This window comes from Echiichthys vipera (assembly GCF_963691815.1).
Source record: "Echiichthys vipera genome assembly, chromosome: 15".
Classification (NCBI taxonomy): domain Eukaryota; kingdom Metazoa; phylum Chordata; class Actinopteri; order Perciformes; family Trachinidae; genus Echiichthys; species Echiichthys vipera.
The window spans coordinates 18,356,173-18,380,203 of record NC_139840.1 but is presented as its reverse complement, the minus strand read 5'-3'; the positions used below and the strand labels follow the sequence as shown (position 1 = coordinate 18,380,203).

General features: G+C 41.3%; 3 protein-coding genes across 7 annotated transcripts; 2 read left to right on the top strand and 1 right to left on the bottom strand.

Moving 5' to 3' along the window:
- On the top strand, positions 1 to 1,618 carry LOC310957900 (uncharacterized protein; the record flags this gene model as incomplete). Its single annotated transcript, XM_083928640.1, has 4 exons — positions 1 to 55; positions 215 to 259; positions 706 to 854; positions 944 to 1,618. 4 exons carry the CDS (start codon positions 1 to 3, stop codon positions 1,616 to 1,618), a joined length of 924 nt encoding a protein of 307 aa, XP_083784766.1.
- A 2,452-nt stretch (positions 1,619 to 4,070) lies between these two features.
- On the top strand, positions 4,071 to 12,613 carry LOC310957669 (dynein, cytoplasmic 1, intermediate chain 2a-like). 5 transcript variants are annotated; one of them, XM_083928345.1, is made up of 17 exons: positions 4,071 to 4,196; positions 6,038 to 6,146; positions 6,251 to 6,383; positions 6,853 to 6,937; positions 7,305 to 7,367; positions 7,574 to 7,701; positions 7,798 to 7,887; positions 8,179 to 8,341; positions 8,446 to 8,545; positions 8,747 to 8,872; positions 8,968 to 9,114; positions 9,306 to 9,419; positions 9,509 to 9,642; positions 9,775 to 9,919; positions 10,027 to 10,167; positions 10,395 to 10,520; positions 11,241 to 12,541. In XM_083928345.1, exons 2-17 carry the CDS (start codon positions 6,039 to 6,041, stop codon positions 11,340 to 11,342), a joined length of 1,905 nt encoding a protein of 634 aa, XP_083784471.1. In that variant the 5' UTR covers positions 4,071 to 4,196; position 6,038; the 3' UTR covers positions 11,343 to 12,541. The 5 variants fall into 5 exon arrangements, with proteins under 5 accessions (XP_083784471.1, XP_083784470.1, XP_083784474.1 ...); XM_083928344.1 differs by having other exon boundaries at positions 6,802 to 6,937; XM_083928348.1 differs by having other exon boundaries at positions 6,802 to 6,937; positions 10,027 to 10,085; positions 10,503 to 10,520; positions 11,241 to 11,267.
- Positions 12,614 to 12,631: 18 nt separating this feature from the next.
- On the bottom strand, positions 12,632 to 22,810 carry LOC310957668 (electrogenic aspartate/glutamate antiporter SLC25A12, mitochondrial-like). The gene is made up of 18 exons (XM_083928343.1): positions 22,594 to 22,810; positions 21,846 to 21,899; positions 19,698 to 19,843; positions 19,151 to 19,266; positions 18,818 to 18,957; positions 18,354 to 18,500; positions 17,403 to 17,541; positions 17,179 to 17,272; positions 16,944 to 17,028; positions 16,644 to 16,725; positions 16,380 to 16,538; positions 16,221 to 16,273; positions 15,840 to 15,920; positions 15,205 to 15,345; positions 14,971 to 15,109; positions 14,636 to 14,794; positions 14,450 to 14,540; positions 12,632 to 13,622 (listed from the first exon to the last, which is right to left on the bottom strand). Exons 1-18 carry the CDS (start codon positions 22,603 to 22,605, stop codon positions 13,409 to 13,411), a joined length of 2,052 nt encoding a protein of 683 aa, XP_083784469.1. The 5' UTR covers positions 22,606 to 22,810; the 3' UTR covers positions 12,632 to 13,408.
- Between the last annotated feature and the right edge of the window lie 1,221 nt (positions 22,811 to 24,031).

The following is a 24,031-nucleotide window of genomic DNA, read 5'->3' as shown; positions in this document are numbered from 1 at the left end:
ATGATTTCCCAGGAGTCCCTGTTGAGGGCACTATGCTACGTGGTGTTAATGTCAGGTGTGTCTAAGTTAATTCTAAGAAATTAAATTCTACTTCTTTATTCAGACTTCAGTGTGTGAAAATTGTAACTATTGACAGGACTGTTCACATAGAAAGAGTTGTGTGCTTTGCAAAGAGTTGTTGCGGGTGTCTGATATATCCTCTGCCTCCCTCCAGGTTTGCTTGAAGCAACATCTCTGGAGAAAGTAAAGAATCCTGGAGGTATTTAATATGCCACCTTCTAACAGTTTGTAATGATATTATGATACAAGCGAATTTGTTGATTAGAAATATAATAATATAGTATATAATATTAGTATATATAAGTTATAGCCTGAAGTAATTGTGATTTTTTTTGTAGCACTACAAATTTAATCTGGATTTAAATGTTAATTTACATGCAGTAAAGTACCTTTACTAAAGATCATGTACAGTATAAGTGCAGGTATTACATAAAAGTAATATGTTGAAGTGCAAAAGAAAGAAATAAATGCACTGTCACTCAATTCTGTATTTTTATCTTTTTTTATTTGATCAAATCACAATTTGTATACTCATACAGTAGTTATTTCTACATGATTTAAAATAGCATGTAATCCTAAAAAAAACAACTGTGTTTGAGTGTTCGCCCTCTTAACTCCCAATTCTTGGGACTTGTTTTTCCACAGGGAATTGGGTTGACATTGGCTCTGCTAAGGCACATGATTTCTTGACTAATTCTCGACCGAAGAGGAACATTGACCCAAAGTGGTACAGAGGCTCTCCTGATTTCCAGTCCTACTACCGCTTCTACAACAGTATTGGACACATTGAAGGAGTAAGTTGAGGCTGGTTAGAGATTCTTACGTACGTGGTTCCACCAGGATTACAATTCCTTTCTAACAAGTGTCTTTGTTTCTCAATCAGCTCTATGAGATCGACAGGATCAGGATGTTGTATCAGCAGATGCGTCACTTGGAGTTGACCTATGGCCCAGATGCCTCCAATTACCAAAATGTCATGGGTGTATTGACTACCACCGCGGCACCAACTACTACCACTCAGCCTCCTCCACCTCCCACCACCCCTGCCCCCACACCAGACCCTCTGGAGAATGCTCAGAGGATCTATCTGTGTAACCCAAAAGACCCACTGTGCAAACCTCAGATTGTGTACCTGCCAACAGGGGCCGTCGCAGTACTGTGTGACCCACGAGTCAATCCTGCCTGCAGGCCCAAAACAGAGGAGGAGATAAAAGCTGCCGCTCCACCCCCGGCTCCTCCTGCTCCCAAAAAGCCTGCCCCACCTCCACCTCCACCTCCACCTCCTGCTATCACTGTTAAAGGTATGGAATACGACTGTGACCCATACTGGGACCCTGACTGCCTCATCGATCACCCTCCCCGCCCCATCCAGGAAACAGCCGCACCAAAAGCACCCGCTGAAGAAAAAGTGGAGAAAGAAGTAGAGAAAGCTGAGGAAAGTGTCCCCGAAGCACCAGCCACCCAGAACCCCCCACAGCCTCACTTCGACCCTTATGATTTTAAACGTGACCTTTATGACCCCTTTCTTTATGCCAATCCAGCCCCCGAACCAGAGTAAAAACAAAGTACTCAAGAAATTATAGCCTTCTCCAAGGATACAAATCTAAATCATAAGACTAAACCAAGGCAGGACTGTAGGAAAATCTACATTAGAAACAGAGGGTAAAATTAAAATCATGCAAATCATCAAATGTTGTACAGGACAGTCATGTAGACAATGCTTTTACAGTATGCTCATAGTTTTTTCACATGACAAACCACACTGTATGGGTGTTCATAAGAAATGCACGGAAACTTTTGTATTGAATGAAAACAATAAAAAAATATAATAAAAATGATTAACTAATGGTGATAAATATGAGTGTTTGTATTTCATTTTAGTGTGTTATTCTGTGGTCTTTGCGTAGGTTTGAAAACAAAAAAGGAAATGCACCTAATTCCCTGCTACTTTTCCCCCACATACTGTATATTTGACAGTAATAGTTAGTAGATTAAGATTTTTCTCAAAGTATATATGTAAAGTATAAAATATTAAGAAGTCTTACTGTCTAAACCAGTAAACAGTATATGAAGTAGCTTAAATTGGCTCCAACTCAGCCAGCTGCACTTTAGATATTAATTCATTAGTAATAATAATCCATTAGTACAATACAGTCATTAATATAACAATCAGGAATGTGCCACTCTCCATTATGAATAGTTTGCCTATACTTTTAATACTTTAAGTGGCGTACATTTATCTTACAAAGCACTTTACTTAGACTTAGATAAAGGATCTGGATACTTTTACCACTGCCCCTGGCAACAAATAGGTCACGGTGGATAGTAAGTGGTTATTAGTTACTTTTTAGTTTATATTTTGTAACAATAATCTAAATTTGCAAATATGTTTAGAATACAGTGCCTATAGAAAGTCATGATACACTTTTGGATGTAGTCACTTTTTTTGTTTTGCAGCCTGAAATGATAATACATAAAAAAATATATTTTTCCAGCGTAATTTACACATTTTGCCTTACAACATTCAAGAGAAATTATTATTTTCAAAAATGTCTGATAATTAATAAAAAATGAAAAAATACAATAGCAGGGTTGGGTTCAAGTGTCTAGCAGAGGGCTGCAGGTTTTCCATTAAGAATTTAGGCGCAGCATCCATTTTCCCTTCAATCCTGCCTCCAAAAACTGCCCATTCCCTGCTGAAGCGAACCAAGTAACAACATAATGCTGCCACCACCATGCTTCACTGTAGGTATGGTGTGTTTTGGGTGGTGTGCTGTGTTTGGTTTCTACCAAACATAGTGCTTGGAGTTCAGCCCAAAAAGTTCAGTTTTGGTCTCCTCTGAACATATAACCTTTGCCACATGGCATCAGAATCTTTAATGTTTTTTTTACAAGACTCAGCGTGACATTTTGTCAGAAGAAGCATCTTTCTTGCCACCCTGCCAAACATGTAGAACTAGTGAAATTGTTGTCACATGCACAGATCGACCGACCTCTGCCATTAAGACTTGTAACTCCTTCAAGGTCACCATGGGCCTCTTGGTAGCTTCCCTGATCAATCTTTTCCTGGCTCGGTCATCCAGTTTGGAGGGGCGGCCCGATCTAGGAAAGGTCTGTGTGGAGCCATATACCTTCAGCTTCTGGACAATACTCTGAACGGTACTCAGAAGGGAAAGTTAAAGCCTTTAAAATCTTTTAATATCCTTCTCCTAACTTGTGCCTATCCACAACTTTACCCCGGAGCTCTTTTGAAAACATCTTTCCAACTATGGAGAAATATTTTTGTTACCTTGCACACCTAGGAGTGTAATTTTCAAGGAACAGCCGGTTTTATTCTGAAGTAATCAAAAACACCACAGTTGATGTCAGGTGGAGTCCAATAAACTTGGTGTGTAATCTGGAAGGTGATTGGTTAAACCTGAGAATGTTTATAATGGTTGTTCTAAAGGGACTCATCACTTTTACAACACTGCTATTCTAGTTTTTCATTTTTTTAATTAATTTTCAGACATTTTAAAGAAGAAAAAAATCACTTGAATGTTGTAAGGCAAAATGTATAAATCACTATGGAAAAAATATATATTTTTTGTATTATAATTTCAGGCTGTAAAACAAATGAAGGTGACTATTTCAAAAAGGTGTCATTAGTAACTTAAAAAAGTTAAAGGTTTAAATCAGCCCCACCTTTACCAGATATGACGGTAAAGTGAAAAATTCAATAAAATAATGTTCTCTAAATTTTGATGCAGTATGCTTCGAATGCAAATGCTTTTCATTTCTTATTTTATTTTATTTTTTTATTTATGTATTTATTTATTTGTACATTTATTCGTGCATTTATTTATTTATTTATTTATGTATTTATTTATTTGTACATTTATTTGTGCATTTATAGAGACCTAAGTCATGTTTAGTCCTCCACTGTAGTATTGCTACATGTACTCAGGTTCTGCCAACAGGGGGCGGTAATACTCTACTTCAACGGTTGCGCGGCCGAAGAAGAAGATGAACCTCCTGCCTCCTCTCTTCCAGCATCATCACCAGCCTTTCACCACCATCACTTCTCTACTGGCTTAACGCGCACAAAACTGGATTCTATTGTCATCTGTCGGCTTGAATCTAAAATTTGATATCAGGTATTTTAACACACTTTCATACCTGCTTTGTTGCTTTTATCCGTGTCAGTGAAACGGGGACAGAGAAGCGGAGAGGCTCGGGCGTTGGTTACCGTTAGTCGCTTATTGTGACAGCAGCTGCCAGGCCCGCCCGGCTGCCATGGAGATTAGCATGCTAACGCAGCTAAGCTATCCCTCTATCTTTGCCACTGACAGGAGCCGTTAATTTAATTATAAAAAATGTTTGACAAATCCTCAACCCAGTAGAAAACCTTCACAACATTAAGCGCTCACTAAATAAGCGATATATGACGAAAAAACACAAGGTAAACGGGACTAAATAGTTGTTTCTTATTTGTATGTGCAGTTAGGATGACAGCGGTTGGTAACAGGATTGGGTTAGGACATAAAGGTGATGAGTTTATACTAGGTTCGTACACATTCTCGGTCAAATTCAAGCACTTTTTAGGGCTTTCAGGGTCCATTTTTCAGCTTTTCAAGCACCTTACAGTTGTGGTAAACATATTTCCACAAATACATATACATTCAAAATTATTATTCTATATTTTTTTTTATTTAATCGCGTTAAACTAGATGGTATTATGTTATAAACAAGTCAAATTGTTTCGTTATACCAGGATATGAAATTAAATTATATTTCTACGCTATAGCTGTTTATTGTAAAAGAAATGTGAATACAATTTCAAGCATTTTGAAGCCCAAAATTCGAGCATTTTTTAAACCTTGCGGACAAACCATTAAAATTCAAGCATTTTCAAGGATTTCAAGCACCTGTTTAACCCTGTTTATAGCTGGTGTGTGTCTGCTGACATACTACACAATCATTTAAAACGCTGCCAGCTCTGAATTTTAATATATGAGCAAGATAAAGTCAGGCTAATACACTGTTTTTTTTCAAACATTTGTCTGAAAATAAACATTAACGTGTCTATTAGCAAAAATACATTTGTGAAAAATAAAGAACTAAATGTCCGCCCTAGCTGTCTGGCCCACTTCAATATGCAACTCAGTTTAATACAATATTTGTAGTAGAGGATCCCGGCTGTCTCTCTTTCAGCTAATGGGTCCTTGGTCTAAAAAACGTGGATGACCCCTGATATAAGGGATTTATACCTAGACTTTTTTTATACAGTTTTTTATACACCCTCACAGTCATTCATTGTCAGGCAAGTTATTATGTAGAAAACAGATAAAGAGAACATTGTTATCAACAGCTGGCTGGTGTTCACGTGTTACCAGTATGACAGGCCCTGGGCTACTGTGTAATGCCTCTGTAAGAAAACAAACCAGAGAAAGCTTCATTCTATTTTAGGGATTGACCGATACGGATTTTTTTTAGGGCCGATGACGATACCAATATTTTTTTTCGATCAGCCTTAGCCGATGACCGTTACGGCCTTCTAATTATCTTGAGCCGATATTTGGAGTCGATTCTACTTTTGCTCCCTCAGTTTACATCATAAAAATGACACAATGACAACAGATGTTACGAGTCTCGATTTGAAAAAAAGGAACAATTTATTGAACTTACTAAAAGCGTCTTGAGCAACACGGAGCTGCCTGTGGACGCCTGTCGGTAAATTATCGGCGAACGCAGCAGGCCACATCGGCCGATGTATCGGTCTATCACTATTCTATTTACATGATTAAAAATGCAAAGTGGTTCTACATGTTTAAGATCAAATTGCGTCAAATACAGAAGGGATGCGACCAATCATTATTTAGTTTACTACCATGTATGACAAAGGAAAGCAGGAAATCTTCAGACTTGAGAAGCTAGGAGTGAGATATTTGAGATTAGTCTCTTCATTGTCCAGTAACGTCTTCGCTTCCTCCTGCAGTATGTCTGACAAGAGTGAGCTGAAGGCTGAACTGGAGAGGAAGAAACAACGGATCGCCCAGATTCGAGAGGAGAAGAAGAGAAAAGAAGAGGAGAAGAAAAAGAAGGATGTAAGTTGTAGAAAAACAATAACCTAAACACCTCTTATGTCATGTATCATCGAAGAACCTGCTGGTCTGCTGCTTTGTTTTTTAGTTTGTTCTGTGATCTGTAGGGAGACTCAAAGCGTGGAGCTGAGGCGGGCGGTGGGTCCTCAGGTGGCCATGAAGACTCTGACCTGGAGAGGAAGCGAAGGGAGGCGGAGGCGCTGCTGCAGAGTGTTGGCATCAACCCTGACATACCCCACGGTAAACACACAACGCATGCTTCTATTATTATCTCTTATCCTCACTTAACTCCCATCATTTTCTGATTGTTTGCTTGGTCAAATTGCAGTGTTTAGAAAAAGTCACCTCTAACTTTGTGGTCTGGCTTTGTGTCCGTCACTGCCCACCCCAACCCCACACACAAACACACATAATATGTGAACATTTTTTTACATGTTGTTAACTGTTGTGCATGACACCTAAATCCTGCCTGCCATTTATTTTCATTCTCTCTTCTCTCCCCTTTGTCTGTCCTTTTGTGTTTTTGTCCTGCTTACCGCATGCAACCTCATTCACACACTTCTTCCATACCTCTCTTCTTCCTCACTCACTCTCTCCCTCACTCACTCACTCACCCATTCATTCACCCACTTGTGCACTAACAAACACGCACTCACAGCTCAGCCCCTGAGGGTAGTAACAGAAGATACGTGTCTGTTTCACTACCTAGTCCCCGCCCCCATGTCTCCCTCCAACAAATCAGTGGGCAGCGATGCAGGAAGTCAAGATTCTGGAGATGGAAACGCAGGACCGAGGTCTGTGTGTGTGCGTGAGAGACAGAAAGAAAAATGGGGATTGGTAGTTTAAAGTATTTTATATGTAATTTGGGTTGTACTTGCATGCCAAGTTTGTGTGTATGAACATTGTACAATTAAATTGATGAATTCTGACCTGTCTCCTCTTTACCTTTTCACCGGCACGCTGATGTTTCTCAATTAACACACACTCTGTTCTTCTTCTGTCTCTGTCGTTCTTCCTCTCTGTTTTCTGCCTTTTCCATCTCTTAATTGGGTTACATTTTGCCTGTCGTTTGCTTTTGGTTTCATCCTCTTGTTTTCCTTTTTCTTTCGGTCTGTCCTGTCTTTCTCTAACTAACACCATCTGGTGGTTTGGCTGTATTAGGACATTGCATTGGGATCCTGACCCCTCTACTCTGCAACTCCACTCCGACTCTGAGCTGATGGGGTACTGCTCCTCCTCTCTCCTTTAGCTTGTCTTCCAACTTGATTCAGCTTTTATGGTTTCATCTTAGATTTGTCTAAATGTGTTTATAATATGTCTGTACATCATTATTTATGTCTCTATGTGTAAAATGTGCATTCAGTTCTGCTTTGTATTGCAAACCTGTGTATGTGTGGGCTTAAAGTTTCCACCATGGTATGTGTGTGTAGACGTGGAGCCGTGAGGCTGGGCATGTCCAAAGTGACCCAGGTGGACTTTGTACCAAAGGAAATGGTGTCCTACTCCAAAGAAACACAGACACCCACTGAAGCCCTGACAAACACAGATCAAAAAGCAGGTAAACAAACATTTACACAAACATTGTATTCCAATTTTTTACCTTGGTATAATTCAAATCTAATAAAAACTAAAACTTGTGTTTCCAATGTTCCAGATGAGGAAGAGGATGAGGAGATAACTGTTCCCCCAACAGCAGAGGATGCCCAGGAGGGGAAAGATGAACATGGTGAACAGCAGGAGGAGGGTAAGGACAGACATTTGTAACATGTTAACTCTCAAAGTCTGATATGGCTGTTAATGGCCTAGCTGTTCATTCGTGGTTACCAATAAGTGTGGCAGGCAGTCTACTGTGCTGTAATATTGCTGAATAATGGAGAAATAGTCTCAACTGTTATGCTTTAAGAACTTTATTGATTAGTCTTACTTTCCATTACTGATTTTGAGCTCATTTCTATCTCTCCATGAATATGTTACCAGTGAGAAAGATCTTTTCTAGCATTTCTCCTCATCTCTGTATTGAATTCTCTGTCCAAAGACACTCCCAAAGAGCTGACAGAAGAAGAGAAGCTGCAGGTCTTGCACTCTGAGGACTTCCTGTCGTTTTTCGAGCGAGGCAGCAGAATTGTGGAGAGAGCTCTGGCCGAGCATGTGGACGTCTGCTTCGACTACAGTGGCAGAGATCTAGAAGATAAGGAGGGGTGAGGCCCAATAAAACAGTGTAAATGGTGGAGACAGAAGTGAAACGACAGACAGATGGATAGGCAGGGTTGATCATCTTGATTTTGTTTTTTGTCCCTCGTAGTGACTTGCAGGCAGGTGCAAAGTTGGTTCTGAACAGACAGTTTGCAGATGAGCGCTGGACTAGAAACAGAGTGGTCACTTGTCTGGACTGGTCTCCTCAGGTGGGTTGTGTTTGTTATTGGTTATTATTGAAATTCCTCCCATTACATGTCCCAAACCGCACCCTCAGCAGGGGTTTAGTCAGAACAGACTGGCTGAAAATCATCTGTCAATACTATATTGATTTATTTGGAACTCTTAAATGATTCTTTCCTCGCTGCATCTTCTCTGCATCCCAAATCGGCGGCTTTGTTCCCTCTCAGTATCCAGAGCTTCTAGTGGCTTCATACAACAACAACGAGGATGCTCCCCATGAGCCTGATGGAGTGGCACTGGTCTGGAACCTGAAGTACAAGAAGGCCACACCTGAGTACATCTTCCACTGCCAGGTAAGGAGCACAGGCAAAAGAGAGTTTATGTTGCAAAATAAATAGTTTTAAGCTTAATACAACCTACATTTTATAAAACTGAACCCCCCCCCCAGTCAGAGGTGATGTCAGCCGGGTTTGCAAAGTTCCACCCCAACCTGGTGGTCGGCGGGACATACTCCGGACAGATTGTCTTATGGGACAACAGGAGCAACAAGCGCACTCCTGTTCAGAGAACGCCCCTGTCTGCAGCTGCACACACAGTAAGGCAACGGAGTTACACACCTTTATGTCTACATACACTCACAAACTTTACCGACTTCATGTAAGTTCTTTGAATTTGATCCAAACAACTGTGTGCTTTTTGGGGTGATGTATGTATGTTTTTTTTCTCTGTACTTTCCTGGTAAGTGTTTGTTGTCTAACTCCTCTAACTGTGCTCTGCTCTGTTCAGCACCCAGTCTACTGTGTGAACGTTGTAGGAACCCAAAACGCTAACAACCTGATCAGCATTTCCACTGATGGCAAAATGTGCTCATGGAGCCTTGACATGCTCTCCCAGCCACAGGTACATTACACTCTTATGGACCATGTACAGACATGTTGGCATGCATATCAGTTGGTAGAGTCTGAGGCTGTGCGTTGTTTTTCTTGCAGGACAGTCTGGAGCTCGTATTCAAACAGAGCAAAGCGGTGGCTGTCACCTCCATGGCCTTTCCTCTGGGCGACGTGAACAACTTTGTGGTGGGAAGTGAGGATGGCTCTGTCTACACAGCCTGTCGCCACGGGAGGTGTGCGATCTTTGACCTCTGTCCTCATTAGCACCAAATGTCTTCCTAAGGGCCGATATATGCTGGAAAAGCCTCTGGGGGAAAGAAGGTAATTGGTAGTCCTCACCATTATTAATATTATGTGTTTTACAGTAAAGCGGGTATCACTGAGGTGTTTGAGGGCCATCATGGTCCTGTGACTGGGCTGAGCTGCCACAGTGCTGGAGGACCCATTGACTTCTCTCATCTCTTCATCTCCTCCTCTTTTGACTGGACTGTCAAACTTTGGAGCACTAAGGTGAGCCATTTACAGTCACACACGAGCTGCTGTACTATTAGACGCAGTCACGATTCTTAACATGAATCCATTTCTTCCTCTGTTCTTGTTCCTGTTCTTCGCCTCAGAGTACTCGTCCGTTGTACTCGTTCGAGGACAGTTGTGACTACGTCTATGATGCCATGTGGTCTCCAACGCACCCTGCTCTGTTTGCTTGTGTGGACCTAGCTGGACGCCTGGACCTGTGGAACCTCAATAATGACACAGAAGTACGCACACACGCAATGCACTGAAACATAACACTTTTGGCAAGATAGCAAATGAGTGTGTTTTTTTTTTTTTTTTAAATGTTCTTTAAGCACAGAAAAATCATAGCACTATGAGCTACAATATCTATTTTTATTATACAAGCTACACAAACGTGGTTGTTTTAGAATGGGAACACTGCCAACCATCTGTGAATCCACCTTTTTGTAAGCTGGTGTGTGTTTTTTAGGTTCCTACGGCCAGTGTGTGTGTGGAGGGGGCTTCAGCACTGAACCGTGTGAGATGGGCTCACTCTGGCAAAGAGATTGCCACTGGGGATTCGGATGGACAGGTGCAGGTCTACGACGTAGGAGAGGTGAGATGGCATCCTATGTTACTATGATGCTTTGTTTATTTCCATTTGGGATTTACTTACCGCATACATGGGGTTATACTTCATGGGGTCTGTAGTTACAAAAAATATCTTAACAGTAGGAGGACTGATTTAACATAAAACAAAGAGTTTAAAGGCTACTGACTAGTCAACTACGTATATCTGTGCAGCTAATTATCAGCCTCTTACATGTCTGACAGCTAATTAGCAGGTATCCATGGCTAACGATAACAATAACCGTGGCTGATTATGAGATGTGCAAACGAAAACCAAACTGGACACAACGATTTTGCCTCTTGCCCAACATAAAAGGCATGAAAGGTACAACACTACAGGTAAATTCAGAGTCTACAAAACTGCAAAAGCCAAAAAAAGAAGCAGGGAAAATATAAACATGAAAATAAACGCAGCTTTTCCACTATCATTTTAAAATTTTGACGTGATTATGAGGCAGATTGCCGGCAGCGCCCCTTTTTAGTCCTCTTCACTACTTCACAGATTGAGGAACTGCTTTTAGTGGTAAAATTGAAGCCCCAAAATGATGACTGACGGCCATTTTTTAAGAGTTACAACTAAATTGGGAAGTTGGAAGCTACTTTCAGCCCTAAGAGGATGTAAATCTGGGCCAACTTATCCTAATTCATTTTGGCGTCACTCTCCCCAACTCTTCCATGCTGATTATATGCGTTTGTCTGTTTTCAGCAAATCTGTGTGCCTAAGGCTGACGAGTGGACACGCTTCGTCAGGACGCTGGCTGAGATCAATGAGAACCGAGATGAAGCAGAGGATCTGGCTAACGTCTGATGTTACAAACCTCACACTGACAACCACTCATAAATTTCCCTTCAGTACACGACTACACCGCCTATAGCACACCACACAACACTGCCAGAGGAGCAGCGTCCTCTTCTCTCTGGCTTCCAGCTTTTCCACCTACTACATGAATTGGCCTGAGGAGATTTGCAGAGCTAGAATGGATAGAAAAGACAGTTTTTGACAAGTTTTTTTTAGACTAGTTTTTAAATATGTCTTCAAGAGTTTTAGAGTACAATTGTAAGGATGATGAATGTCAAATTAGCAGTAGTAGTTGGAAGTTTAAGGGACGGAGGAATAGAGGGAAGTGATGTTCAGCATAGATATGACTTCTAGCTTTGATAACATCCTCAGGGCTCCAGAAACTGCTCTTCTCCTGAGGCCTCAGCCAACTCAGTCCTTTTTTAAATATGCAAACCTTTGTACTTGCACCTTTTTATTACCATTTGAGTGTTTTTACATGTTTTAATATTTTCCGTACACGCTTGTGCACATGGCCGACAGTGTTCCAACCGAGTAAAAAAAAAAAGCGGACATATCACTATCAAATCCTCTTTATCCTAAGCAGCACTTAACGACTATTTGATATTTGATGCCTAAAAAAGGCTATGTGCTTACACATGCACACTCTGGCCTGTGCAGAAGTGTGTCGTTCTTACATTTCAACCACTACAATATTTAATATTTATTCTGGTGGTTGCACTTATTTAAATATTTTGTGTATTGTTTAAAAAAAATGCTGCTTCGTACTAAAAGCTCGAGTAGTACATTCCTAAGATTAGCACTACAAGCTTTTTACCAGGCAAAATCTGTTACTATACTTGCCTTGAATTTATTGACACTAGTACAGTTTAAAGGTGATTTCTGTACCAAAGGTTATTGTTTTATACTCTGTACCTGTGTAATGAGTAGTTGAAACAGTTTCCTGACTTGTCTTCTGTATGACGATCAAACTAAACTACATTAAGGTTTCAATGGGGGTGTATAGCTGAGGTTGGAAACTCATTTTTACCACAGAACATGATGTTATTTTCATTATTCTCCTTTTCCATCCAGTGTTTAATTCCCTCCAGGATGCAGCAGTCCGGCATAAACTTAAGCTTAAACGCTTTCTCTTTAATGTTTAAAATGCGCTAAAGATGCACTGTAGCAACCATATTTGATATAACATGAACAAGATCAGTATTCTGCATTGACCGATTGTACCGCATTCTTTCTTGTTACTGTTCCTGATACGGTTAATGGTTGCACTTTCCCATGGGATTAAAACAAGACATTGGTAAAATTAAAACCATATGGATGATTTATTTCAATAAAATACAATGACTGAATTGACGTACATTTAATTTATTAATATCTAATTCTCTTCTCATGATTCTTGTTTTATCAAGAAAACACTTAGTTGAAAAGTTCTGTACATCAGTAAGGGTGATTCTCAGAGACCAGGACCAAAGGCCCTACTTTTTCATAACATTACAGTTACTGTATAATGATGCTGACTGAACGTTACGGAGTGTTGTTGTCTTGTAACATTTTCCTTCGTCTCAGTACAGTTATACAATATGTACAGTATGTAGCCTCCTGTGGGCGAAACCAATCCAGAGTAAAGCCCCACACACCATGCAGCCCAATCTAATATTTACTATGCCTTCTGTCCTGTAAGAGAAGTCAGATGAAAAAACAGAATAAAAATCAAATCAGCTACTTATGAAAGAGAGAGGAGTGCCAAGGCTCCGTTTTATACGAATGCTGGAGGGAACACTGAAAAAATGGAGGTGCCAGGAGTGTACAGCCACTGAAGATACAACACAGTCAGCGCTCTGGTCCCGTCGCTGTGGGCTCAGTTACATCCACAGCTGCAGCCAGTTCTCCACCTCTGGCTGGGGACCATTGGAGCATACCTTATCTCTTGTGTTGCTTGTTCCTAAATTAATGGCCCCTATTTGTGGAGTGTGTTTTAACTATGTGTGTGTGTTCTGTTTGCGTATCTATCCAAGTGTCTGGCTCCTGGTAGAGGAGGAGAGGGGATGGCAAAGTGATATGGAGATTGAGACCCTTTATGGGGCCTGAGCCGGCGTGGCAGCAACTGGCTCTGGGTGATGTATGGAAACCACGCCAGAGGACTTGAACTTGGGAAGGTGGAGGCCAAATTTGTTCTCCACCCCGGCAAATGTAGCTGCAGCCAGGCGGTAGCCTCCGATGTGGTCAGCGTTCACGGGAGGAAGCTCTGAAATGCGAGACTTGGGTGTGGGCTCAGATCCTGCCGGACGACTGCAGAGAGGAGAGAGGGGGACAGGAGGAATAGTTACACAAACATAATGGACTTTTTCAATTTATAAAGGAAGAGGGAAAAGTCGCTTTTTTACATTTATAGTAACATTTATAGGCATGTTATGACATAAGTTCTATTCATTTTTATTGGAAGTGAATGTAGTGAAATACTATTTTTCTGTGGAGTCGTGATGGAAAAAGAGGACACAGTAGTATATCTAAGTGGCAACCTCATGGGATGAAAAATGATGCAGGCGTGAAGTGCCAAATACTGCGCTTCCTCAAATGGCCACTTGAGGCTGTCTCCAAAAGCGAGTCAGTCCCCATAGACGTACATGTCAAAATGCCCAACTTCAGAATCAGAATCATAAATATTTTAATAATCCCAAGGGGAAGTTATTTAACTTTACGGCAGAAATAAACAGTTTTGTTCTCTATAGCTTATTTCCACATTCATGACAGCTCCACTGGAAGGATTTTCCATTATATTTGGGTATTTAGAGTTCTGCATTGTGGAATTTGCCGCTTTAAGTAACAGGTGGGTGTCTTCAGGAGGGGTGCTCAAGCGGAATGGGATTAATTTAATTACAAAAACCAATAACATGCTAGGAAAATAATATTTGGTAAACCGCCAAGCAGAGTGATAAACATATTATGAAAGGTACTAAATCTTTTTTTTTTTTTTACAGAAATTCAAAAGAAAAATATGACAACAAAGCATCTCCTCTAAAGCGAAATGTTCTGCATTTCAAAAGCCTGTTGGTATAAAAGGCTAAGAAAGTGGCTTAACTGCTCACTCTCCTTTTAATACAAAAAGATCAACTTACTGTCCACCAAAGTCAACATAGAGCCACCGCTGTAAGAGCTCATAAGTCACCAGAGTCACACCAAACTGAGGAGAAGACCGGCACATACGAGCTGGAGAAAAGAGTGACACAATTCAACATGGTGTACAGGCAAAGAACATTTCAGACACACAATCAATATGAGTGCAGGAGTACACAACCACACACCTCCAGCTCCCTTCCACAAAGCCCTGAACCCCTCCTCTTTCATAATCTTCCTGAAGCAATCGATGACTCCGTTGTAAGTGGTCTGTCCGGCCCTCGCTGCAACTTGCAGACGTGTTTTGATGACATCAGCAGGCGTCACCAGGGAGGCAGCAGGGATACCTGGAAAATAGAGTTACGATGAAGTCAGATGGTGCATGTTTCTTTGAATCTGTCTAAAATGTGGTCTCCATGGCTTTAGGGGAATTTAAAAAATCAGTAATAATTAGCAACAACCAATAACGTGCATTAGTATTCCTTGATTCTGCTTGTATCTATAGTATCAACTGAAACTCAACCTGCGATCGCTCCTGCAGTGAGAAGCTGCAGAGCTCCCAGCCTGCCTTGCTCGTCAGCAAAACTGGTCTTGAGGTGGGCATATGCGGGGAAATAGATGGCAGAGAAGGGGATGTCTCTCAGGAAACAAGCTTTAGCACCCTAGAGAGACACACACAAGAACAGACAGATGTATGAGACTGTGCTTGAGAATGAATGATGAAAGAGTGAGGCAGTGAGAAAGAGTGACACATTACCTTGTAGAGGCCGAAGAAGCCTAGGTCACGAACCACATTGATTGCGCTGACTCGAGGTCCAGTGGTGATCTCACCGGCCACCTGCAGGCGAATCTTTACAATCTCCAGAGGGTTGGTAAAGATCACCTGAGAGCCTCCAGCCTGCATAAATGGGGGAAACAGCATAATCACAAATGTACACATACACACACAAAAAAGATTTTGCTCCTGCATCTCACATGTACGCAGCCGAGGGATGGGAGCCAAGTCTTGCTCATAAAAAAGTATCAAAAGTAAAAATGAAATCCTGATTAAATCATTTACTTTTCCATTTCCGGGGAAGGTAAGGTGAGCTGGGCCAATGTGTTTAAGGATGAACAACGCTATCAAAAACAAAAACAGAAAAAAAAACATGTTGCAACGGACAATGACATTTTAACTCTGGATGCAATTAAGCATTGTAGTCCGCTGTTAGTAATGTCATTTGAGCTCTGCAGGTGAGAGTGCATGCACGAGTCACTTTTTAATGTCCTTAACAGAGAAGCAGACACATGCCATCTTGAGTTACTGACTGCATTTCTTCTTGTGTAGTGTTTAGTTATGCATTCACAAACCAATGGAGCAGGATACAAAAGTGTTTAGGACCTGGTACTTACGCAACCACCAGCCAGAACCTCAGCAAAGAAAGGAATTGTGTCATCCTTGGTGGTGAACTTGTCTCTTACAAGGTCATTCACCTGTGGGACACAAACACAAGCAGAGTTCTGAATTTGCCCTAATGTGATGTCATTCATCCTATAGAATTTTTTATTTCGTGGGGCCCCCCTTTTTTAAATAATGTCATTTTCGTGTGCTGTGTCTTTCACACAGCCTGTTCATTTGCAGGGCTTTAAATACCTTTCAAAAACATCTGTGTGAAAGGGACAAAGATGAGCAAACAGCATTGAACCAACGTCATGTCATATTAAGTGTGTATGCAAAGAGAATATGGAATGGAGGAGGATTATGCGTATGTGTACGTGAGGGGAGGTACTAACCGTGAGTTTGATGGCCTTCTCAGGTGCCACACCTATAAGCTGAGGGACCAGACCTGTGAGGCATCATGGGAGATTGAGTCACAAGAGAATTAAAACAAAAAAAATAAAACCAAAATCCCTTGTGTTGACTGTAGTCAGGGGAGTGCCTGTCTGGCCTACCTCTATAGAAGCCGAAGAAGCCCTCATAGCGTAGAACCTTCTTAGCGCAGTCAAAGCTGTTCTTGTACATCAGCTCTCCAACAAAGGATCCTGTGGACCTCTGGTTCTGCATACGGGTCTTCACCAAGTCAATGGGGTACACTGCCGTCGCTCCCGTAGCTGTGTGAAGACACACAAACTCAGGTTTAATTCCGTAATTAAAATGAGATATATCAGACTTTACTGTGCAACCATCAGACGGCCCTGGGCAACGGGGTAACTCACCTCCAGCGATAGAGCCCAGGGTGAACCTGTAGGCCGACTCTGCAACCTGGAGGTACACAGGCCGGGAACCATTCCCATGAGCCTGATGGGAAATCACACATGGGACCAAGAATGGGAAAAATGTTTATGATGATGTTAACAAGGTCATCAGTTGTAAATTGGTTGGTGGTGTGAATTAAGAATATGTGATAAATTTGAGCTCTGGGGTTTAAAGATATTTTACGGATGACTGCTGATCTGATTTTAATGTAAATACCACAGCTAAGGAATTGCACATATATACTGCTACAAGCATTCTACCTGTTTTTGGGTTTCAGCCAGGTGGGAGGGCAAACATCCTTCCTCCAATGGAGCTATCCTCTCAATGTCAGCAAGATTCAGACGCCTGATACACAGATGTTTATTTCCCTGTTATTTACATCGCTGACATCATACACATCATATTATTTTGCAGTAATTGCCAGTGAAGTACAGAAGATATTTAAGAATGTGGGTTTGACAGATTCTATCACTGAGTATCAGAATGAGGTTTTACCCAGAGGGAGAGTGCAGGCCTGACAGCTGGTACAGGATGTCAATTTCCATGGGAGTGATCTGACCAAACTTGTTGGCAGCGTGAACAAACTCCTCTGAGGAGAAATGAGAGAAAAATGCCTTTTATAATAACATGGACATTCCTGGCAAACCCAGGTAACATCTTCAGCTGAAAGTCAAAGATGCAACATCACAGTAATGAGGCACAGTAAACAATTTGTGCACCTTTGGTCACGAGTGTATCCTTCCGCGTGCCAGCCAGTGTGCTGTAGATCTTGCGAATCAGCTCCATGTTGTTGAGGAGGGAGTTGAAGGCATTGAAGTAAGAGAAGCTGACCAGGTGAGAAGTGCTGCCACCTGCAGCCTGGTGGAAGAAAGACAGGTACTGTTTGTTTCCATATTCAACTCTTAAATGAGAATATAACTCAATACTGTCTTAAGGAAAAGTAAGCTGTACATTATTTATTTCCTTTATCGCCGGGGCTAAGGGGTAACTTTAATTGTCATATAGACAAATTTATTAGAAAGTCCTTGTGATGAACCAGCTTATTTTTAAGGGAGCTCTTAACACAAATATATATAGTACATATAGTATTCATTCATATATATTTTTTTATTATAGCCTGAGCTTGTGTGACAAAAATTTTAGGTTCCTCAGTGTTAACGACCTAATTTAGCCTGCTCAAGAAGAGCCAGAAATCATAGTGGGAATGTATGGAAACACCTACCATACGAGAACACTAAGGAGCCCGCAGAAAGCTTAAAAGATTATCCAAATTAGAAATGCACCACCAGTTGAAAATGACCAGTATTATTCGTTAAAGCTAATAACCCCAGGTGCAAACTGGTTGAGGATTTACCTCACTACCCTGACAGAGTAGAGAGTGTACTTAACTGGTCATTACAGGTCAGAGAGCATTATATCATCCAATGATCAAAACGGAAGTGTAGTTTTCATAGTCTGGGGCGAATTAAGAACTTTATGTCCCTGTTCGCTTTGGAACATTAACAGTTTGCTACTCCAAAAAGTGGGAGATGCTTCCAGCTATGAAAATCAATTTAGAACAAGCTGTGGTTATCTGAAAATAACCCTCATCCTCAAGTCAATCAGAACTGATTATTCTCCGTGGCCACAGTGAAAACGACACTGTCAGTAAGCTCCCCATGCAAACTCACAGAGACGAGGTTCTCCTCCACAAAGGGTGTGAGCACGTGGTGCCTGATAGTGGCCATAATGTCACTGAAGTCCATGGCAGAGATGACGCCATTCTTCCCTTTGTCCTTCTGGGCGAACGCCTGGCGTGCATGCTCCAGCTGCAGCTCCTAAAAACATGACACCACAAGGCTGAGTGTAAATATAGCATGGAGTAAAACATTAGGAAGATAGATGATGTTAAAAAGAGAAGAAAAAGAAAAGAGTAAAAGCAGAACTCTGATCAAGGTGTATGTGTGTATGTGTGTGTGTGTGTGTGTGTGTGTGTGTGTGTGTGTGTGTGTATGTGTGTGTGTGTGTGTGTGTGTGTGTGTGTGTGTGTGTGTGTGTGTGTGTGTGTGTGTGTGTGTGTGTGTGTGTGTGTGTGTGTGTGTGTGTGTGTGTGTGTGTGTGTGTGTGTGTGTGTGTGTGTGTTTTAACGGCACACCTGCAGGAACTGGGTGAACTCGAGGTAGCTGAGGTTTTTCTTGCGGTCGTGCCCAAAGTGCAGACGGATGAACTCACAGTCCCAGTTGAAGGGAATGTGGTGGTGCACTGTGGTCTGGCTGAAGATGTCCCGCACATTCTCTGCAGCACAAAATACACATTTAAAAAAAAGTCCAAATCTTCCAGACAGATTTCATAAACAACGGTCAAGACCAAATGTCATAATGTAAAGCTTTGTATTTGTAAGAACAAAGAGGAACCAGTGTGTGAGAACGATTATGCAAGTCCATCCATGTGTAATGACTTAGGAGGAGTAAAACACATTGACCCATACCAAAGGAAATGTTTCCAGTTCCATTCTTGTCAAACAGCTGGAAGGCTACTATGAAGAGAGTGTCAGGCGCACACAACACTGATTCAAATGCAAGAAACTCCGGGAAAGAGATCAGCCTGCAATTGTGGATTGTATAAGTGATGGAAGAGAAAAGAAAATATTGTTAAAATGAACTAACCACATACTTTGGAATGAAGCAAAGACCAGATCATACAGTATTGCTTAAAGAGATATTTTGCTGATCTAAATCCAGCCCTGTGTCATTGCAGTGTGTGCAAACAGTGTTTTATTTCTGGGTTTTAAAAAAAAAGCACACCTGTTACTAAGGTTTTCTGAAATAAACATTAAGTCACTTGATCAGTAGAGTGTGTGTGCACACATAACAGCATGCATGAACAGTCTAGGAAATGGGACTAATTGATAGTTTTATCTTATCTGTAGGTGGCAATAATAGCAAGTACTACTCATGAATTGCTCTATAAACCAGCCAATAATAATGATAAGATGTCTGCAAGTGTTCCTGCACACTGCCTGTTTCAGTACGTACCCGTCCTTTGTGGTGTCAGCGACAGCAGCGATGAGCTGTACAGTTTTGGGGTTGTGGTGGATCTGCGTATGTAGTCCTAGATACCTCTGGACAAAGTCTCCTGAGGTCATGAACCTCTCTCCATCCTTGTCCGCTACACTGGCATACTGAGGGAAGAAATGAAAAATAACACCGGCATGGGCGCCAACCTGTATTCCCTTAACCCTAAATGAACTAACCCACGATGACTTTATTTAATAAACACAAGTGTTCCTTAATCACACATAAAAACAGAATGCTCTGGTGATTTTATTTAATGTACAGATCAAACAGCACTTGTACACCTCCATCTATCTTGTGTGCACCATTTACATAACTGAGAGTTGATCCATCTTAATGGCATGACTTAACATGAGCTGTAACAGCTTTGTTAACCCTCACAGCGCCCTTGCTAATGACCTGTTTGGTCAGCGTGCAGAGGCACGCATGTGGAGCCTGACAAGAACTTGGCTTTAAGAGAACCACAGGTCAGCAGTACTACATTGTACACTGTAGGCTCTTTGTTATTAGTCCAAATGTACTGTCACAGCATGAAAATACAACATTGTGTTGTAAATTTAGTCATGGGTTGGTTTCTGGTTTCAAGGTATACCACGATTTGAAATAGGTCACAGTTTCAAAACCAGGAAAACATTTCTGTGATAACATTCCTTGAGTATGAGCTGGACAGAAGGTGCAAGTGTCAGGAATCAGTGTACATCAGGTTTTGCAACTATTTGTGTTGTACAGAGAGAGAGAGAGAGAGAGAGAGAGAGAGAGAGAGAGAGAGAGAGAGAGAGAGAGAGAGAGAGAGAGAGAGAGAGAGAGAGAGCGCGCTCTCTGCAAACACAAGAGTACACACACCCACTGCATGTATAATTATTATTCATAGTGATATATATGTTTAAAAATAAAAAAAATTGTCTTTAATGTAAAAAAGTTCTTGTTTTTTATCTAGACATTTCCAAATAATAAATTTTAAACTGTGAAACCATGATGTTTTTGCTAAAGGTTATCATACGTCACAAACTCATACCAGCCCACGCCTACATGAAGGTTAACATTCAGAACTTACAGATGAAAATAATAAACCAAAGTGTTCAAACAGGATTATTTTGAGGTTAGTGGCTCATACAAAATAACGGCTCCTTTATTGGTCTTTTACTAATCTCTGCTGGTAATTGATGCGGCACGTGAATAACCAAGCTCATAGATGTTGCATTTGTGGCGTGACATCATGTCAGAATGGCCCACACTTGTGCACGCATAAGCAGGAACATGTGCACGGATGTTTTTAGCTTAAGCTTGTAAGCTATTTGGCCTTTGGGGGGAGCCATATGGGGTACCGACAACTGCTGGAGCACAGTGGAGTGAGCTGAAGGTTAACCAAATGCACTCTTATTACAGTCACTCATGAAATCTCATGGTCATGCACAGACATTCAACGCCCTTTATGCTGACTCAAAATGTGTTAATATAGCCGTCATAACACGCAACTAAATTTCGGCGTCCTAACACCAGGCGTCACTAAGACCCCAGACTCAGATGAGGAATATGTTGTGCACTTAAGAAAAACTTTACTTTAGTAAATGTCAGAAGAAAAAAGACACTTTTTTGAGTGAAGGAGGACTTTAAGTACAATGACATTTGGGTCATATCTGTGCTATACAGGAGGCAGTGAAACAAAACCCTGCCTGGACCCTTAGATTAAAAGTGTGCGCTCCAACGCATCATGCAGATCAAAGTTGACACAACAAAACTTCTCTTCCTGTACTGAACCAAAATAACTCCCCTCACAACTGCTGCTGATGACTGATACAAAGTATGTTAAAGCTTCAACTTTTGTCAGGAAACACAATGTTGGACTGCAAGATGCATACAACCACCAACAAGCTATTTATTTAAAGTTGTTTGTGATTTATCGTAATAGCAGTAGCCTGTGCAGGGCGTTCAGCTGTGGCTAATGCTGTAATTCAAACCCCATGACTAAACCTACAAGCTCATTCCCAGAGTGAAAGGGTGAGATCTTTCTCTACATACAGAGCTGTTTCACCAATACATCTGATGAATCTAATGTATCATATGATCCAAAAAATGTTTTCTGATTTTCTATGCAAAGTAAAATCTTACCTTTTGGAAGATTGATTTCAGCTCACTTGGGTCCCCGCGTTTGGTAGATTGCACCTAAAAAACAGTGCACATTAAAATAACATTAAGCTGCTGTGTTTAAAGCAAGTGTTGCAGACAGTGAACTGGACATGACATGAAGCAAAAACAAAACAAGCTGCTTTGATTCAGTGTCTCCTTGAAACGCCCACTGCAGTCAAGGAGAAACAAGCCCGTTGCGACAGACATGGCACACAATTCAATAAAAAACGACTACACCCTGGCAAAATCTCGAGTTGTGCAATTAAGGCAGCTACTTAACAAAACAATCCAACACAACCTCTAAACATCTGCTCAAACTAACTGGGTAGCCGGCTAGCAAAGCACAAACTACTCATATGAAGAGGACACAAACCGTTGGGTTGCAATGACACGTTTAGCTTTAAAACGGGGAAATGCGACAGAGTAGACTGCTGTGAAAAGATGCGACTTCGGCTAGCGTTTGCAGTTTTATCAAGACATCATATCTAATAGCTGTTTTAGCATCATCTCGCTAACATCTAGGTTGTGGATGCCACATCAAGGCCAGCCACCACCCAGCAGCTAGCCCCAGTGATGCTTCAGCAGCACCCCGCGTCAGAGACGCCGCGCCGGGGTTAGAACCAGGAAGTCTAGCGTCGACAACCCCCACACAAGAAACGAGAGCAAAAAGGCATGCAGACATGTTAAAGTAGAGGTTTGAAAATCGCTAAGAGAGCGATGCCGAAGTCACCTTGACCGCCATGCTGGTTTGACGTCACAGTACAGTGGACGTAAGGCGCAGCGTAAAAGCCGTCCCGACGTGTGTAGTCTGTGCGATACCGCAGCAGCTCAGCAGCCCCTCAGAAACGTCACGATACACGTGAAAGTCACCAACCGCTCAGGACCATTATGGTTAATTATTTTTTACTTTGTGAGGATGCCGTATCCCAAACCATAAACATGCTCTCTCTCTCTCTCTCTCTCTCTCTCTCTCTCTCTCTCTCTCTCTCTCTCTCTCTCTCTCTCTCTCTCTCTCTCTCTCTCTCTCTCTCTCTCTCTCTCTCTCTCTCTCTCTCTCTCTCTCTCTCTCTCTCTCTCTCTCTCACACACACAAACAGAAAGTGATGCAAGGGGTGTATGTATTGCACTCAGAGGCGATGCTAGACTCTTTTGGGGCCCTGGGCAAAAATTCACAGGGGGCCCCTTAAAACCGTCCTGTTACCCTTGGGGTCAATTTATCCCCATTCAATGTTTCACATCTCTGAATACATGGTTGACATCTTTTTTTTTTTTGTGCTTTATATTTAATAGTGATAGTGGAGCATTGAAACTCTCCATCCAGTTGGTTCAATCATGGGCCGAAGCTCCACGGTGCTTCGTTTGCTCTAATGTGCCATCAAGTGGACAATACATGTAAAACAGGCTCAGGAGCGATTATAATGACACCATAGCTTTGGTGCGTGGATTGAATTGTGCTTAAATGATAATGTCAATAAACAAATAATATACTCAATGATATAATGTATGTTTTTTTCTGATAGATGATGACAGGGGCAGAGGGGGAAGCTGAAACTAATTGGGAAGAGGGTTGTGATGTGGATATGCCTGTGTTACAAGATTCAAGATTCAAGAAGCTTTATTTATCCCGAGGGAAATGATTGTGCAACAGTTTCAATACAAAGATGGGAAAGGGCCAGAGAAACAATAAGTTAACATAAATCAAATAAAAGTAAAGCTAACATAAAATAAATCAAATAATTAACTAAATGTAACAGTGTACATAAGTGCAACAGACATTGTGGTTAAACGTAGGTATATACAATATACAACAATACGCACTGTTCAGTGTAGCAGCATATTGAAATTAAATATTAAGTATTAAGTACAAACTAAATAAGTGATAAGGAGCGATAAGTGTTAACAGTGTTAAAAGTGTAGCAGCATTTCTTGTGAAAAGTGATGCAGTGATGATATAAAGTGACATTTGCTCAGGACACAGTGTCTCCACTGTTCCTTACCTGACCAGGGGTAGATGAAATATAGAGTTTGATGGCCACCTGAAGAAAATATTTCCTCCGGCATTCAGTGTCACACCGAGGGAGAATGAGTCTGTGACAAGGGACATTTTATTCACTTTATTTAAAAGTAACTTTTCCACAGTGCTGGGCTTCAGATTTTTTTTTTGAGAG

Coding starts and splice junctions, on each gene's coding strand:
- LOC310957669 (XM_083928344.1), top strand. CDS start 6,039: ATGTCTGACAAGAGTGAGCTGAAGGCTGAACTGGAGAGGAAGAAACAA. Junction 9,115..9,305: donor TGTCTGCAGCTGCACACACA/GTAAGGCAACGG, acceptor TGCTCTGTTCAG/CACCCAGTCTACTGTGTGAA. Junction 9,643..9,774: donor ACAGCCTGTCGCCACGGGAG/GTGTGCGATCTT, acceptor TGTGTTTTACAG/TAAAGCGGGTATCACTGAGG.
- LOC310957668 (XM_083928343.1), bottom strand. Junction 19,267..19,697: donor GCTGACACCACAAAGGACGG/GTACGTACTGAA, acceptor CCACAATTGCAG/GCTGATCTCTTTCCCGGAGT. Junction 18,501..18,817: donor AGTTCACCCAGTTCCTGCAG/GTGTGCCGTTAA, acceptor TCATGTTTTTAG/GAGCTGCAGCTGGAGCATGC.